Source organism: Sarcophilus harrisii, chromosome 4 (genome assembly GCF_902635505.1).
Source record: "Sarcophilus harrisii chromosome 4, mSarHar1.11, whole genome shotgun sequence".
NCBI lineage: Eukaryota > Metazoa > Chordata > Mammalia > Dasyuromorphia > Dasyuridae > Sarcophilus > Sarcophilus harrisii.
Window position 1 is genome coordinate 151863918 of NC_045429.1, and position 18732 is coordinate 151882649.

At 32.8% G+C, this 18732-nt stretch overlaps 1 protein-coding gene across 1 annotated transcript in view; it reads right to left on the minus strand.

The window, feature by feature from the left end:
• The window catches only part of VTA1 (vesicle trafficking 1), an 82680-nt gene that overhangs the window by 12474 nt on the left and 51474 nt on the right, over window positions 1-18732 (minus strand). Inside the window, exons 6-7 of the mRNA XM_031964191.1 lie at window positions 15378-15548; window positions 4609-4689 (exon numbers count right to left, since the gene is read on the minus strand). Of these exons, the coding sequence (XP_031820051.1) occupies window positions 4609-4689; window positions 15378-15548 (252 nt within the window). The remainder of the gene's footprint in view (window positions 1-4608; window positions 4690-15377; window positions 15549-18732) is intronic.

The following is an 18732-nucleotide window of genomic DNA, read 5'->3' on the forward strand; positions in this document are numbered from 1 at the left end:
AAATGAATACAATGTAAATCTTATTAGTATTGGGTAGTTTCAAACCCCATTTAGGATTTGTTTGGCAAAGATACTGGAATGGTTTGCCATTTCTTTCTCCAGATCATTCTACATATGAGAAAACTGTGGCAAATAGGGATAAGTGCAGACTTGTCCAGGTTCACACAGCTACTAAGTGTGTTTGAACTCGAGTCTTCCTGATTCCAAGCTTGACATTCTATCAAGCTGCCCCCAATACATTCAACTATCTAAGAATGGAATATGTTTCTAGGGAGATAAGCAGTATTTCCTGTCACTGGAGCTCTTCAAGGAGTTGAATAAAAATTTAACTGGTAGATATTATACAGTTCATGCTTGGCTAGAGGGTCTTATCATATGATCTCTGAAGTCCTTTCCAACTCTTACTTTTATGATTTTTGTGACTATAGAAGGGACCAAATGAACCAGGCCTAATAGTAGAATGGAAATAAAAAGTCCCTAAACAACAAATCAACATGAAGACAAACTTTCTTTGCTAATTTATCTTAATTTCTGTGCCTTCCCTCTGTTAATTATTTCCAATTTATTCTGCACAGAGCTTACTTTGTATATATTTGTTTGCATGTTGTCTTCCCTACTACACTATAAGGTCCTTGGATCAGGAACTATCTTTTATAACCTACAGTATCTGGAACAAAACAGGTTCTAAACATAAATGTTTACTGGTTGATTTAAAATGGTTTTAGTACAACCTCAGGCAATATCCAGTTTTCTTTTTTTTTTTTTTTTAAACTTCCCCTACCCAGCTTCTAAGAGGTTCAAATGCCACTCAACTCTCAGTCTTTTGCTTCCTTTGCTTATCAGATTCGATAAAACTTGGAAAGCATAAACAAACTGGAACTCCAAGCCTTTAATATTCACTAGCTAAGATTATAGTTTCTACCAGGAATGTACATTGCCTGGAGACCTTTATGTCTTATCAGGAACAAAGAATGCACAGTGCTATCTATACTCTGGGGATAGACTAACAGAATCCATTCCAAATAAACCTGTCCAGATGTCACATTGAGCCAAGTGACTCAGTTCTCACAGATTTAATGAAAATGTATAGGAATATGTATATGTGTGTGTGTGCATGTGATGTGCTCAATAATGCAAATTACCTCCATCAATAGGTTTGGTTTAGATGGCTTTAAATAGCCAAATATTGATCTGAAAAATCATTAAGTAGAATGTAAGAATAAAATAATAGTTTTTGTTACCTTTTAAAAAGATCATAAATAAGCACTAAGATTCTTTCTTAATTTAGGTTCCACCTGAGAGGTGAAGAAAATTATTTCAGCTGCATATGGATATACATAGTTTTGCAGCCTATAATTCCTGCTACTGGGAGCAAAAATGCACTCACTGCTCCCATGATCATCCTGAATTAGATATTGGAGACTCAGTGTCAAAAATAAATGAATAAACTTCATGAAGCTAAGTAACTGATGACCAATATTTTGCTAAGTTCTTTAAGATACATTTTTTTGATACTAATGAAAGCATACTTGAAAAAAATCAATAAAAAAAACCTTCACAAAATTTTGAAACTTTCAAGGAAAAAATAATTGTATTTAAAAACGAATGTTTCCAAAGCTCTTTCTTTTCACTTAATTCTGAAAATCTAATTTAGTCATAATAGGCAAAAGCAGTTTTCCTTATCTTGGATTTCTGCCAAATAGGTTGAATTGACAAGCAATTTCACTACATTTCCTGTATAAATGGAAAAAAAAAATGCAAGTAACAGATATGGTCATTATCCAGTTAAATAATTAAAATATAAACAAGCTTCTTGGTTAATTTTAATATCCAAATGACATAATAATTTGTACTATATATAACATTCCTGGATTTCATCAGAATCTCATCATTTTTCAAAATCACATCAACCCTGAAACTCAGCCCTTCTTAGTATATTTTACTCCTTTTTCCCAGAGGGCCCCTAGAACAGAAAGGGCATCATTTCTTATCTAACTGTGCTGCTTTCCTTCCACCCCTTTTTCATCTATTTAAATACTGTCTTTCTCATTAGAGAAATGAATCCCCTTAAAAAGGTAGGGGCTGTCTTTTGCCTTTCTTTGAGTCCCCAGCACTTAGTATATTGCCTGAAACATAGTTAAAAGCTTAATAAAATACTTGCTGATTATTGACTAATAACTTTACAATTTTTATTTCACTTGAAACAAAGTTTTTAAATATAGCATGTTGGCCATCCAGGAATACAATAAAACTTCAATAAAAGTTAAAGTTATTTACATATAATTTATTACTGCCATGTTCTACACAAATAAAAAACAGAATGCATTATAGATTTTATCAATTTATAAATATATATTAACATAGAAAATATATATATATATATATATAATTATATATAGATAATATTACATAATATTATATATGTAATAAGTGGCTGGAGCTCATTGTCACTGAAACCATTATGAAAAAAAAAATCTGGAGGATTCATAGAACCTGAAGAATTAAAACCTTTAAAATCTGGAGAATTTTTCACTTGATTTACTGTCTTAAGTGCTATCAACTGAGATTCATCTGAATAAATAATTTATAGTATTTCAAAAATCAAACAAATGTCTAGAATAGCTCTTAACTTTTTTTTGCGTGTGTGTCATGGACAACTTTTGGCAGTTCAGTGAAGCCTATGAAGCTTTTTTTGGGACAATGACTTCTTGTCTACAGTCACAATAAGATGAAATGCTATTTCAGTTAGAGATTATAATAAAGATGCCACATACCCCAATCCAAATTCATAGATCCTCTAAAATCTATGCATAGACAATTAAGAACACTTGCTTTAGAAGAATTACAGATTAAAAATTGGTTCAGTCTGTTTCCCCACTAACACTTTCATACTAATAGGAATTTTAACTGAAAGAGAAAGAAGATAATTTTTGGAGTATTCAATACTTTGGGGACTAGAATAAGATTAATTAGACAAAGCATTAAGAATGTGGAAGAGTTGAGAAGTACAGAAAAAAATACAGAAAGGCAATTAAGAGTTATCTATTAAAAAAAGAATGCCTTGCCAGGAACAGAAAAGAAACTCTATCCTTTTCTTCAATATTTTTTGCTTTCAGAATTCACAACTCAAGATAATAATATTAGTACTATAACTCAGGATCTTAATGAGGTAAGCAAGGGATAGTCTGGAAAACTAATTTGGCATTTCTAACTTCTCTTTTCCAAGTTAAACAAACACTGTTCCTTCTATCTATAGTGTGATTCTTAGCATCCTGGTTATTCTTCTTTCATTAATACCAAACAAGGTATAAAACAAGATGAAAGCTTATTGAAGGTATTTGCTGCTGTCATGGAGGACATTTTGTGGAATAGGGGAACTGATTAGCTATGGATAGTAAATGAGAATTTTTTTTTCTTTATTGTGGGCTTATACATTCAAATCAATGGAACTAGCTGTATTACTTGGATTTGGTGTGTTCCCAAGAAAAGTAATGAGCTTTTTTCTAGATGTTTTCTAGATATCATCATCCTGGAGGGCATAGAAGTACTTTTATCTCTGCTCCTCTAATTGCAGGGCAGAGCAGAAGTTTCTATTTAAAGAAGAACAACAGTCTGACCATTTCTTACCAGCTGAACACTTGAATCCAGCTCCATGGCCCCCTTCTACCTGCTCTTTTTCTGCTGCCTTTTGTACGTTGCCAGGAACTTGAGTGGAGGGACTATATTTCATTTTCTTATTTGTATCCTCAGCACTTAGAATGGTGTCTACCTCACAGCATGCACTTAATGAATGTTTACTGACTTGATGATACTGTGCTTTTAAAAAATATAATAAGATTTCCTTCACTAAGATTCACAATGGTTGTTAAAAAATCAGACCAATAGTTCATATAGGAAAAAAAAAAAACCTAAAAAAATGCCAATTGTACAGAATACGACAGGCAAGTGGATGGCCACTAAAGTGAGCCTAGATTTGTATAAAAGAAAGACAGCAAACTAGATGGCATCTGAGAAATTATATGATATTTTTAAAAATCCAAAGCTGCTTCCCAGTGCAAACTGCCAACTTTTTCAAACAAATAGTCTCATGGCATTTTTTATAGTTGCAAATGTCGGGATATCACAATTTCTAAAGTATCAAAATCATAGGTGACCCAAAGTACATTGAAAAGTTACACAAATATGCTGCATTTTTTAATTCAAAATTGTAAGAAATGGTACAAAGGCTATCACTGAGGAAATGTATGATCAAAGAAGAAGATGGATCTCCTGTAATGAGAGTGAGATAACAGATGGACAGATCAAGTACATCATTGATAATTATAAAATATTTAAAAAAGATCAAGAGTGGCCTCTAGCATTTTGGATGCATCTTGAAGGAAAAAATAAAAGACAACAAGAACAATAATCACAAAGAAAGATAAGTCATGTGTGAATTATAACATGTAATGATGGAGAAATTGTTCATTTACTATTATCTTTAAAAATAAAGATAAATAAAAATAAAATAAAATAAATAAAAATACAGATGAATAAAAATAAAAATAAAGTGGAAAATAATATAAATATCTCATAAAACACACCCAAATCAAATAAATACAGACTTACCTATCGACATAGTACTGAAAAGGGCTGGATCAACAGCAGGTATATTCTGTGGAGTGGGTTGGATGGTACTACCTGTTACACCTGCAAATCAGTAAAGTACAAATAGGTATGAAAGTGTCAAATCCTTGATTATAAACTCAGAAAGCATGCTAGAAATCACATAGATGTTTAGATGTTTTTCTCCATTTCTTAACTATACTTGCTGCCCATAATAGATTTTGATTTGATATATTTGATAATGAAGGGATAAAAGGGATAAAGTAAACTCTGAGAATTTATATATATTTTTGGTAGAAAGCTCCCAATGGTGTATTTTTTTTTGGTCATATATATCTAATTATTCCAAATTGCTTTTGAATTATAACTAAAGATAGAAATAAAGTCCTCTTAATTTCTTGGCTGTATCACTTTGCATTTACATGTCCGAAGTACGCTCCATTTTGTGAATAAACCTATCTCCATTTATTTCATATATCAATGCATTCTTTATTTTTATTTAGAAGCTGCTATAAATACCACATGATCTTAGTAACTGCCAATTTTGATTAATGGGAAGGCTAATTAGGGTTAAAAACATTCAAGGAAAAGAGAGGTAATCATTTCTCTAACTCTGCAAATATTGTTCAAGCTACATTAAAAACAAAATTCCCCCCCCCCCAACAAAGTGATCAAATGAATCATAATGAAATAATGTATATTGTACATTTGAGTTTACATAAATGTAAACTATTATTAATGAAAACTATTAAAACTATATTTCCTTTCAAAATACAGATGGCCTCAAACCCCCATTACTGGATTAAATACCAATTTAGGATTGGATTTTGAGGCGAGAGGTGGCTTGATGGCACAGGGGAACTAAAAAAGTAGATTAAGGAAAGAAGTCAAATTGGACAATTTGTGAAAATATAGAAATGTTCCAAGAAAATAGTTTTAGATTCTTGATCTCAGGTAGGATAATTAAAATTCTAGGAAAAAAATGGCTCCACATTAGGTTGTGGCTAGAAGTTCTTGGCATATATTATATCATGAAACTTATCCAACTTTTAATGACATATAATTTAGAACAATACTTGAAGAATGATAAAGTTCAAGAAATGAAGACTGCAAGAAATTATGTGGCTTAATAACTTGAAGCTGATGATCATGTAAAGTGGATATTTGTATATATTCTTTAGGGATAACCTTCTACATACAGCCTTATCTATTACTTAACAATACTGTAAAAAAAAAAAAAAAAAAAAAGATATACATTTAAAACTACATCCCTAACTACTACTTAAGCCCATTAACATTTTCCTAAAAGGTTCATAAAGGTAACTCATAATCCAAACATGAGATCTAGACTCCTTTGGTTTATGCTGATGAAACCTTGAAATGATCTTATTTTCTGAATGTTTACTGTAGGATAAAACTCAAAAAGATAAAAGAACAGAAAGTTGCAGAACTTGATGAGCATTTGTGAGAAGTATGAATGAAGAAGAAAGGAAGATCCCAAAGATTCTTATTGACAAACTTGTTTTCCTTACAGTTATTTCAGGAGTTGTAAGATAAGAAATGTTAAAATTTAACTATAATGGAAAACAAAATTATATACATCTCAAAAATTTATTTTTTAAAAAACAGAATCACAAGGCAGTTAAGCATCTTTGAATGTTGTCAGGTTTATATATTCTTTCTTTTTGTAAATTTTCTATTTAAATCAACATGAACATATGAGAATATTGCATATGTGTGTGTATATAACACACATACATATACATATATAAACTTATAAATGGAATCTGTTATCATCACTTATTAATCCTATCTAAAGAACTTTGGATTTGAAGTTAGAAGATCTGGAATTTGAGTCACAAGGTCATGGATGTGAAGCTAGAAGAGACCTGAGAAGTCAAGCCCAATTTATTCATTTTATGGATTAAGAAACTGGAACCCAGAAATATTAAATGATGTGCATAGGGTCAAACAATAGCAAGTGTCTAAGATGGAACTTGAACTCAGGTATTCCTCAAATCTTATTGATGCGATTTGAGTGCTCTCAACCCCTGGTGGTCTAGAGGTTAGTGGCAATAAGAGAGTTGTTAAGAATCCTCTTTAAATCAGCAGCAGATTTTAGGAGTGAAAGAATTCATTCATTCCCGAATTTTTAGTTGCAAAATGAAAGTTATTGTTAGATAGAAATCAGTTTACCAAGAGACTGACTTCTATAGTGCCAAATCTATTGGAAAATGGAGTTTTGTACTGAGAGAATGCTTTCTCAATGAATGGAAGGTCCTGGCAGCTAAGTGAGCTACCTAGGTCCATCTGCAAAGACTTTGGGGGAGGGAAGCTATTATATTGGATATCTTTAGTAGGAGCTGAGACAGCCCAAGAAGATCAGACCAGGTGGGGGGGGGGGGGGCTGGGATAGCCCAAGCAGGTCAGACCAGGTAGGGGTCTGGGACAGATCAGATTCCTCAATTGAATGAGAATTTAGAAATTCTATGGGAGTTGATTCTCTTATCCCAAAAGATTTGGGCTCTGTCTAGACTCCTTGGAGCCTGGGAGATCCTGATCAAAGGAGATACAATCTTAGAGTGATAATCCTTTTTTTTTTTTTTTTTTTTTTTTTTAAATTATTATAGCTTTTTATTTACAAGATATATGCATGGGTAATTTTTCAGCATTGACAATTGCAAGATCTTTTGTTCCAATTTTCCCCCTTCTTGCCCTGCCCCCCTCCCCCAGATGGCAGGTAGACCAATCTATGTTAAATATGTTAAAGTATTTGTTAAATACAATATATGTATACATATGCATAGTTATTGTGCTACACAAGAATAATCGGACTTTGAAATAATGTACAATTAACCTGTGAAGGAAAGCAAAAATGCAAGCAAATAAAAACAGAAGGACTATAAATGGTATGTAGTGGTTCATACTCATTTCCCAGAGTTCTTTTCCTGGGTGTAGCTGGTTCTATTCATTATTGAACAAATTGAATTGATTTGGTTCATCTTATTGCTGAAGAGAGCCATGTCCATCAGAATTGATCATCATATAGTATTGTTGTTAAAAGTATATAATGATCTCTTGGTCCTGCTCAGAGTGATAATCTTAAAGGGAACAAGTTCCCCTTTCCCTTCATTATGACCTGGGTAACTTTAGGCAGGTCACTTGCCCTCTTAGACTCAATTTCCTCATCTGTAAATTATTGGATTAGATCCCACCTTAAGATCCTTCTAGCTCTAAGTCTATAATCTTATGGTTTTGTACTGTGTGCAAATGGCAAGCTACTTGTTGACATAATGCTAGAGGTATTAAGATGTTTATATACAATCAATACTCAACATGCATGCATCTAACTTTTGAGATTTTAGGCATCTGTGTGACTTTATTAATAATATTACTTTCACTTTCATATTGGCAACTGCATGCATTTCTGGCTATGGAGAACAGAGAAAAAAAAGAGGCATGATAAGCATATTTATATCTGAAAAATAGAAATAAAAGTACTCATAATAAAAGTGTTTGTGAATCTTCTCCAGAAAATGTGAAAGTAAACTTTCACATGCCAATGGGGGAACTGAAAAAATGAAAGAGTGACTTAAATTGTGTGATGAGATGGTAGTCACCCTTAACCTTGAGAGTCCAACCTGCCCTGCTAGCCTCTGCTGCTGGACTCCTGAGCATCCTGGATGGGGCCTAGCAGAAAAAGCTGCTGGATCAAGCCAATCCAGGCAAGTGTTCCTAGCTTAGATGGGGACTCAAATCAGGCATGTGCTTTTCACTAGGGGACAGTTCAACTACAGAATCAAAAGGGAGATTAAAGATAGAAGTCTCGTTTTTACCTTAGGGTTCTTATGACATAGCAGCCCCAGCTCCACTTTGAATAGTCCAGAGATACTTCTTATTTCTCTTTTATTTTATGAGTTATTTCATGGTATTATGTAAGAAAAGTACACAGTATCAGAATTAATGTTTTTTGAGTAAAGAATGGTAGACTAAAAATGTATTTTGAGCAATCTCTAGTGAAAGATTATAATTTTTTGGTGATTATAGGAACCAAATCTCCTATTTCCTATAAGTCCAATGTGGAAACATTTGTGGGTTGTTTTTTTTTTTTTTTTGACTTTTGCAGTTTTCTAGGAATGCTACTTTTCCCCCTCCCCAAAAGAACTGTTTGTAATCTTCATGAATACTGCAATGTAAAGGCATACATAATTTGACATTTACAAACTTCTGAATACAAAGCAAAAAGAAATAGATTCTTTTTTAGCTATAAAATGTTATCATGTAACTCAAATTTTGGGGAAATGTTTTTGCAAATACCTCAGACTCCATAGTTTTACCCATTCAACAAGTATTTGTTAGTAAACATCTATTATATGCAAGGCACAAAGAGAACAATGATATAAAAAGAAAATCCTGGTAATCAAGGGAACAAAGTTACTCTTTTCTGGTTTGTCAGAAGAAGCATACATTGCAGGTATTTCTCTCTCTTCAAATGTATTTAATATTACGAATGTTTTAAAATTTCATCAGCAAGCAAATCACTTCCACTGATGAAGATTACAATCGCCTTTACATTTTAGCAGACAGAGTTATTGGGTCCAAAAAATTCATTACCCACGGCCAACCTGGTGATGAGCTTCTCCAAATTTAGCAGGACTTAATAGATAATACATATATCCATATCTATATGACCTTATCTAAAAAGAGTGAAAATAAAGGTAAACTTCAATATAGACTAAAGTAGTTAGAGAAAGCTTTATAAAGTCAATGGAACTTGAGCTGTCTTTAAAGATCAGCATAATTTGAATAGTCAGTCAGGGAATAGTTATTTAACCTGGAAAGGATATGTTGTGGAGGAAGAGGGTAGGGAGAAACAACATAAGCAAAATAAGGACAGGGGTACCTATGTTGAAGTTCTGACATACAAATAAGGGAGTAGAGGAAATAAATCTGGCTATATTAGGTTGTGTCAGAAGTCAAAGGGTTCTGAAAAAGCTGGGCAGAAGTTTGTGAGTTATGATATAGTATGCTAATTCTTAAAGACAATAACAAATCTGACACTGTTTTCAAATAAGATGGTAATTTTATTTGTAATTTAAGGAAAAAACACTATTTAATTGCAGAAGTCATCTCAGACACTTGCATTTGGACTTATCACTACAATCTTTAATAAATAGGACTAGAAGCAACTTGTTTCAAAAGAGAAAAAATATGTCCCCTGCATTCTATATATATTTACTGCTTTGAGTACAAAAAGAAAATGCTTTATTTGTTTAAATAGTCTATCTTTTCCCCCTGTCCCTTCTCTCCCTTTAACCTCCCCTCCCCCCTCCAACTTTGGTGTTAGAAGTAGAAATTGTAATAGCACATACTATTCTTTTCAGATATCTTAAGGATTTCCCTTTGATAAAAGTGCATCCTGAACCTTTATATGGGGAAAAACAAATCATTCTTAAAATTAGAAAGAGGGGAAACATCTGTTATATTTATAAATTTTTAAATGTTTCTTATTTATATCAAGCAATTATGACCAACAATTCTTTAATATCTAAAATATAACTGAAAAGTTGAAGAATAAGAGAAGGGATTAGTGTCTGAATAGAATTTAAAATCACCCACTTTCTTTAGGGCAAAATTACATTCTCAAAAGTGCATGTTTAGGTTTATAACAAAGTTTAGATCTCAAGTTCTGAAAAAGAGAGTTGAAGCAAATACATCACAAAAGTATTCCTCCTAAAATTAAAGAAAAAATTACCCATATGATTTTTCTAAAGAACTGAATATACAAAGAGAGAAGAAAAATCCACATAGCAGAAAACTGCTTAGGAATATTCAAATGAACTGATTGCCAAATGATCCGGTTTCTAAGAATCAGCTCTTTGTATGCATTACATTTTTCTGAGACAAGCATTTTGATTGTCACCTGTGCTGACACTTCTGGACCTATCTAACTCCCACTCTCTAGTAAATCTTAGAATAAGTTACCATAGAAAGGAAAAAAAAATAATCAAGAAAAATCCTAATCTGAGAACTTTTGGATTCCTTTAATTGAATGACTGATTCTTAATGTCATTTCCTTGTTCTTCTTTTGTATCATAATCACTAACTATGAGGGTTTCTGGAAGAGAAAGGGAGAAGGGGTTTTATCCTGAAATCTCTTCTTTTTTTTCCGCTCTGTATTATCTCATTTGGTAACCAGCTCCTATGAGTTCAATTATCATCCCTATGTAGATGATTCCTAGATTTATATTTCTAGTCCTACCTCTCTTGAGTTCTGGTCCTGCATCATATACTGCCTTTCAGATAAGTCAACAAGAATTTATTATTATTACTGTTATTTAATCCATCAAATAAACATTAAGCATTTACTTTGGGCCAGACACTCTGTTACTACTGGGAACACAAAGACAATAATGAACAAGCTTTTGTACTCAAGAACTTTACTTTGTATCAATCCAGGAAGACCTTGAAAGCTCTGCCAAGCATTTTCATACATTATTTAGATCAAATTCTTTGTACGGTTGGGTGGGGTATCAATATCTGGACTGAGGAGACTGTTTATCCTACCTACTAATGTCAGTCCTGTCCTAGAGGCTGAGTTCCAAGATGAGAACTTTAGAAAAAGCAGAAACTCTCTATCTCCCCAAATCATTAATGATTTGGGGAGACACAGAGAGAGTTTCTGTGCTTTCTATAGACCAAAGTCAAATGGTGTCTTCTTGCTTTCTATGGTTAATCTAATAATTGTGAACTCCTGTGATAAAAAATAGCTAGAAAACCCAGCAAAGTAATTAGGCATGTATGATATTTCTTTGGATGGGTGAGGGGAGCAGCTTAGAAAGTCACACTAGCTTTTCATTTTTCTCTTAACTTCTATGTTTGAACTTCAAAGTTTCTATGAAGCTCTGATCTTTTCATCAAGAATGCTTGGAAGTACTCATTAAGTATTTCATTAAGCCCCATCTCCCCCTTCTCGAAAGATTATACTCTATTTTACTGGTAAAGTTATTCTTGGCTTTAACCCATATCATTTGCCATTTGGAGTATCATACTTCAAACTCTCTGCTCCTTCTAAGAGATCTGGGAAGTTTTCTTTTACGATTTTCCTGAAATTTTTTTAGTCACAGTGGTCAGATTGTCTAATGAATATTAAATTTCTCTCTCTTAAAGCTGTTTTCCTGGTTGGTTGTTTTTGCTATGAGATCCCTTAAAAACTTTATTTTTTCTATCTTTTCATTTTATTTCCAGTATTTTGATTTCTCAGAGTCATTGGCTTCTATCTTCAGGGAGTCTGTTGCCTGGGCAAGGTTTTGTACCTCTTGTGCCAAGATGGTTAATTCCTTTTCCAAGTCTTTCTTCTCTAGAAGAAAGCTGTGAGCTCTAATTTTCCCCCCAAATTTCCTTTAGAGCTCTCATTTCATTTATTAAATTAAAAAAAAGACCCTCTTACTTTATCTTTTCTAAGAATTCTAGTTGACTTTGTATCTAAACTGTGTTTTTCTCTGAGGATTTGCTTAAAAATGTTTTGACTTCATTTTCTACTCCTAGATTGTCTTGAAAGTCTCTATTACTATCATAACTTTTAATGGTAGGATTTTATTTTTTTATTTTGCTTATTCTTCTAGAACACTTCCTGACTCTAGGCTCAAACTGGAGCTCTGTATTCTTCTGGAGATAATGCAGGACTGGTCTTGCTGTAGCTTTTCTGAGATACTGATATCCCCATATGTCAGGAACAGTACAGGCTGGGAACTAGCAACCTTTCAGTGATCCAAAGTGGTCTGATCAAAGATAAAGTCTGGCATTTACTTGTGTCATGGTGCACAACAGGATGCTGACTTAAGCTAGAAAAATAGCTCACAGAGATTTTTTTTCTTCTTGAATTTCCCAGGCAGAACTTGTCTTTTTTTCTTCTTCTTGATTTTTCTAGATCTCTTTGAAGGAGTTTTTATTGGAGGGAGAGGAAGGGAATCAAAGAGGTGAAAGACAGAGCTCACTGTATTTTGTGCAAGCATTATAAGTGCTTATTATATCTCAGGCATGGTGTTCAGAACTGGGAATACAAATGAAATAAAAATAGTGGGGTATGGGTGATAGAGGAGAGGTGGTAGAATAAAGAAAGGCTGGGAATTGGAAGTGCAGTAGCGAAGTTTGGAGAGAAAGGAAAATATGACAGACTTAGATCTCCTTAAAATCAAGTTTTTGAAAAGAACTTGTGAACCAGAGGGAATAGACATAAGATGGGCCCAAGTCCAGAGTAACAGTGAACTTCCAGGATGAATGAGTTTCTGGAGCAAGGTAGAAAAACACTATGAAACTGAGGAGCATAACCTAGAAATGATTTTCTGTGACCACCTCCAATTTTATAAATTCCAGTAAACTTATATTCCATCCCAAACTCTATCCTCTGTCTACATATTACTACTACTGTGGAATGCTCTTACATTTGTGTCTTCTGTGTCTCCCTCAACTCTTTAGAGATACATTGCTATCTCTTAACATAAACCTAAAGTGGACCTAATCTGCGGTTATGTGATATTCTCTGGCTTCTTTCAGCATGCTGCATGTGAATAGGAAGACAGGTGCAAAAAATGGGAGTAATATGAAATTAAGAATTATCAGGGTAAGATTAGTAATAGGATAAAGGAGCAAGGAACTCTGTAGAGTTGAAGAGGTTCATCAAGGGGACAAGATGAGGAAGGGAGAAGAGCATAGTTGATGCAGGGATGATAGCTTGGAAAAGAACTTAGGGGTCAAAGGTTTGGAGGTCACAGGGACAACAAAGACCAGGGTTGTGATACAGAAGAAGAGGGGGAATAGACTGTGATAAAAAAAAAAAAAAAAGGAATTTCTGAGTTTATGAACATGAAAATAGAGCTTTTCTAGATGATCAATAAATTACTTTATGACTCCTACCTTCTCTCTTCAACTACCCAATCCTAAGAAAATTTTATTAGTCATCATACCATTACACAAATATGGCCTTTTTTGAAGGAGTGGGGAAGAAGAGAGAACGAAGATTAGAAAGCAAACTACTGTGTGGGCAAGTTTTTAAGAATATAAAGGGGTTATCTTTTCCAAATTTTTGGTTAAGAGGTAAAATAAAAACCAAAATTCTTTGAAGCTCAAGTGCATTCCCTTCTACCTCTAATTGTGTTACCCTTAATTGTGTCTGAGGCTCCTGCTCTTCATTTAACCAAGTAGCATTCAAATTATATTTAATATTGAGCAACTGCACCTGAGACTAATTTTACTTACACTGTTGTTTTTTAGTCTACTAATATCTCTAAAGACCTTAATTTTTTGGTGATTTATGGGTATTTTATAATTAGGACACATGCCTGCCTGTTCTTTGTAAGACTCAATGTTATTTAATTTATAAATATTCTTAGTGCCATTTTTAATAATCCTATTTTGAACTTATTCTGATTAATATAGCTTTAAAAGCTCATTAGTAAACCAAAAATTTCATTATAAAATTTTCTTACCCTTATTCTCTAACTTGTTTTTCTAAAATATTATGGATCACCAAGGAGCCATGTATCTTGTTCCTACTAAATACATTTGTTATAAATCCAAATCTAGCACCAAGAAAAGTAAAATATATAACTAAGTATAAATGCAAAAATTATTACACTAAATATTTTCTTAATTATATTATTTATTATGCTATTATTAAAATATAAAAAGAAAATTTATGAAATAATATGACTAATGTTATAGAAGAAAACTGAATCTATTAAGGGAATAATACATTTTTACACACACACACACACACACACACACACACACGCTGAAAAACTCAAGATTATCAAAAAGACATAAGACAACACAGCTGGCACTAAGCCATATATATTTGCTACTCAAACACATACAAACTGGAATGAATATTCATTAAGTGACAGTTAATGTTCAAAAAGACAAATTGGACTTAATGGCAACAGTAAATAGAAGAAATTGTGACATTTTTAATAGAGAATTAAAAATTCCCAATATATCTTCACTTATCCTTTGCTTAAGTCTATGAAGAGTGGTTTTTCTCCTACCAAACCTAAACTTTCAACTTATCTCATGTCCATGTAATTTCTCTTATGATCAATCTTTTCCTTTCTACTACTAGTTCCTTCCCTTCTGCCTAAAGTCCTCCTCCTTTTTCAATATCTATCACTGCATTGTCCTATTATAGACTTCTCATTCCTTATGTCTGAGTGTCTCTCTTAAAATTCTATTTCCACCCTCTTCTTCCTCTGAAATCTCTCCTGGTGATCTTATCTACACCGCTAGGTTCAATTTCTACTTGTATGTAGGTGATACACAAATCTACAAATCTAATATTAATTTCTCTCCTAAATTCCAGTACTACATAAATGCATATGTTGAATGTCACCATATTAATGATGTACCAAATTCAACATGTCTACAACTGAACATACATCATCCTTTCTCCCTAAACTGATCCAACCTATAAATTTCCTTATTTCTGCCAAGGCCACTAACATTCTCCTAATTAATTTTTTTTGAAATTTCAATGTCATTAAAAATTAATTCAGAATGTCTAACATTACAGTATATTCATTTCACTGAAACTATAATGAACACAACTGAATCTTTAATTGGTTACTGAAGATTTCCTGCTTTTTTATGATCATTCTTATTATTATCAATAACTGTATTTTTTATAAAATTAGAAATGCCAAACAAGCAGCTTTGTTTAGCAGCATGCTAGACATCAGAGTTCATGACAAATATTTCAAATATTTTAAATTTCATACCTGTGCTATGAGGAACTTCTGCTGGTGTATTAGCAGGTGCATGAGCACCTGGAGGAATCTGTATTCCTGTATAGCTGCTTGATGGCATGTTGCTTGGGTCATATGCTGAAGATGACCTTTGAGGTGGGTGAATGGGTAGAGGAGAAGTCCCAGCTTCTTCATTTTCTTCACCTGTTATGAAATATAAATGTAAACAGGATAAAAATTTAAAGATAGCAATAAAAAAAATCTACTATGTAAGTCAACTATTTGCTTACAAGTTATAAATAAAATATAATGATGGCAGCATGGTATATCAGTTACAAACTTCTCCATTCCATAGAGGGCTGTACAAAAAGACTGTTAAAATCCCATGAAAACCAAAAATAAGAAAGGCAAGTAGGTATACAGTATGGAACAAAGGAGACCTGGGACAATGAAACAAAGGTTCTGAGAGTCCTGGAAAGGAACCCTGAAACCCCATAGGAAAAAAAAAAAAAAAACCAATACCACCCTAGGTAGATGGAAGAGATATAAATTTAAGGTTTTGGGAATAGTAAGGAAAGTGGGTATAAATTGTTTGGGATCCCCATGGCAAAAGAAAGAGAAGGAGGACTCAGTAAAAAAGAAAGCTAAACTTAAAAAGTGGAGATGGGCACATCCAAAGAGAGAGAAATATGGAAACTGTATATGGACCACATTCATAGTATTTTCACTTTTGTTGTTATTTGTTTACTTGTTTTTATTTTTTCATTTTTCCCCATTTGATCTAATTTTTATTGCAAGATGAATATGGAAATATGTTTAGAAGAACAGCACATGGTTAACCTAGATTAGATTGCCTGTACTATAGGGGAGGGAGGGAAAAAAAATTTTTGGAACATAAGATTTCACAAGGATGAAAGTTGAGAACTCTCTTTGCATATATTTAGAAAGTTAAAAAAAACTGTTATAAAAAAATCAAAAGAAGGGATGGGTAAAAGAAGTAGGAAAAGATAGATATGAGTTTTAAACAAAACAAACTCCAATGTTGTAGATGGAATTAAGAGGTGAGCTAAAAAATAAGGGAGAAAGAGTAAAAAAAAAAAAAAACATAGATGGGGAAGAGGAAGAAAAAGGAGAAAGTAGAAAAATGGCTCTTTAACTTACAGATCACACGTGTTAATTTAGGTGTGCAGTCTTATCTTTTACCACCTTTTTTATTTATAAAGGTAGGGGGTGGGAAGGCAGTGGGCAAAGGGAGAAAAAAATGCAAGAAGCAAGTATGGAGGGAAACTGGCAATTAACAATCAAAATTGATGAATAGGATTTCATCCATAAAAAGTAAAGGGGTAGTAGAATGGATTAGAAAGGATAAAGCAACGACATACCGTCTACAAGATATATATCTTAAACATAATCTTTGCATAAAGTTTATATGATAAAAGTCTCACATACAAGATATAAAATTTAGTGATTCAAATTTATCAGACTAATAACCATTTCCCAATAGAGAAAAGATAAAAGGATATAAACAGCCAATTTTCATGTAATCATGTCATTCATTCATTCATTTTTTGCTGACACCAGATTCGAACTCAGGTTCTCCTGACTTCAGGGCTGATGCTCTATCTACCACACCACCTAGCTTCCCAACAGCCAATTTTCAAAAGAAGAAATCAAAACTATCAATAATTATCTCAAATAAAAATGCCATAAATCACTATTAATCAGAGAAACATGAATTAAAGCAACTCTGAGCTACCTCACACTTATCATATTGATTTTGGCAAAGATGACAAAAGAAAAAAATGACAAAGGTTAGAGGGATTGTGGGAAAATTATTACATTGATGTATTGTTGGTGGAGTTGGGGTATGTATAACCATTCTGGAAAGCAATCTGGAACTATGTCTTCACATTTACTAAAATGTGCAAATGTGCAAGAAGTTGGGAGAGAATATGATGAATCGGCAAAGATTTGGTTTAATCTAATGGTTACGAACATTCATTTATCATGTAGTAATCATCTGGTAATTTAAAAGTATAAGACAAAGTTTTAATTAAGTTGGATTTTTAAAAATCAGGTAACATAGTTGAATGCCATTTTTGAATGATTTTCTGGTAGCAAAACAACCCCATAATTGTATATTGAAACTGGAAAAATAAAAACAAATAACACAGTTTACAAGCAAACACCATTCTTGCTTTTAATAGAAAAAGGTTCATGTCATGTATTCATAAAAGTAATTTTAAGAAATTCTGTGCTTTTAAAAAGTTTTATTTAAAACTACCAGTATTACTTAATAGCTATCTACTAAGCTAGAGAAGAATGACCAAAAGAACTTATAATCCTATATGTGCCCATACTGTGCTCGCTTGCTCACATTCTCATACTTGCCCGTTCTCTTTTTTTCTCTTTTCTTCCCTCCTTCCTTCCTTCCTTCTCTCTTTTCCCCCTGTAAAGATTTCAATTTTTCTTCCTTTCATTTACCAATCACTTTTTTTTTACAACTAATAATCAAATGCATTTTTCTTTCATATATAGGTTAAAAGTTTATGATTTGCAAATATTTTTCTTAAAAAGCATCTAGTTATTTTTAAAAGGTATAGAAGCACTGGAGTCTATAAAGTTTGTCAACAGTTATTTTTAGCACCAGCATGATTTTCTACACTGAGTTCCATTCCTCTTGCTATCCTCTACCTCTGTTCCTAACACATGCTCTTGGTTCCTGCTATATAAATGTTAGCCAATTATTACTTCTATTATTATTATTACCAGGTGTTCCAAGTACACAAAAAGATTTTGCACAGGTCTTTTCCCATAGCATAAATATTTTTCTCACCTTACTTCCACCTTTGAGAATCCCTAGTTACAATCAATGTTCTGCTCAAAATTATTTTCTGACTAATCTTTCCCTTTTCCTTTTCCTTAAGTTATTCTTAGCTTTTTCCTTCCCATCCCCAATTTACTTTGTCCTGACCTTGTATATATTTTAAATTTAAATTTACCTATGTAAATATAAAAATTATTTACCCCCAGCAAGCTCCATAAAGGTAGGGATGGTTGTTTTCATTTTTGTCTTTACTTCTCTAGGTCATATAATAAATAAATGTGCTTAATAAATGTTTGTTGGATTGAACTGAACTGGACTATCAATTCTATACGGGTATTTATTTGGGTGATTTGGTGGTATTTAGCCAGCAGCACTTTGGACAAGCATGCCATTAAAGACGCATAATTTTCTGAATGGCACAATAAATTCAAGTAGTAACACTTTTTTCCAGAACATTTCCTTATACAAACCAGATACAAACTTCCAAAAAGTCTATTATTCCTAGAACTTCAGTATACCATCTTCTACTCTTAAAAATAGATGAATTGTGTACAGCATTTC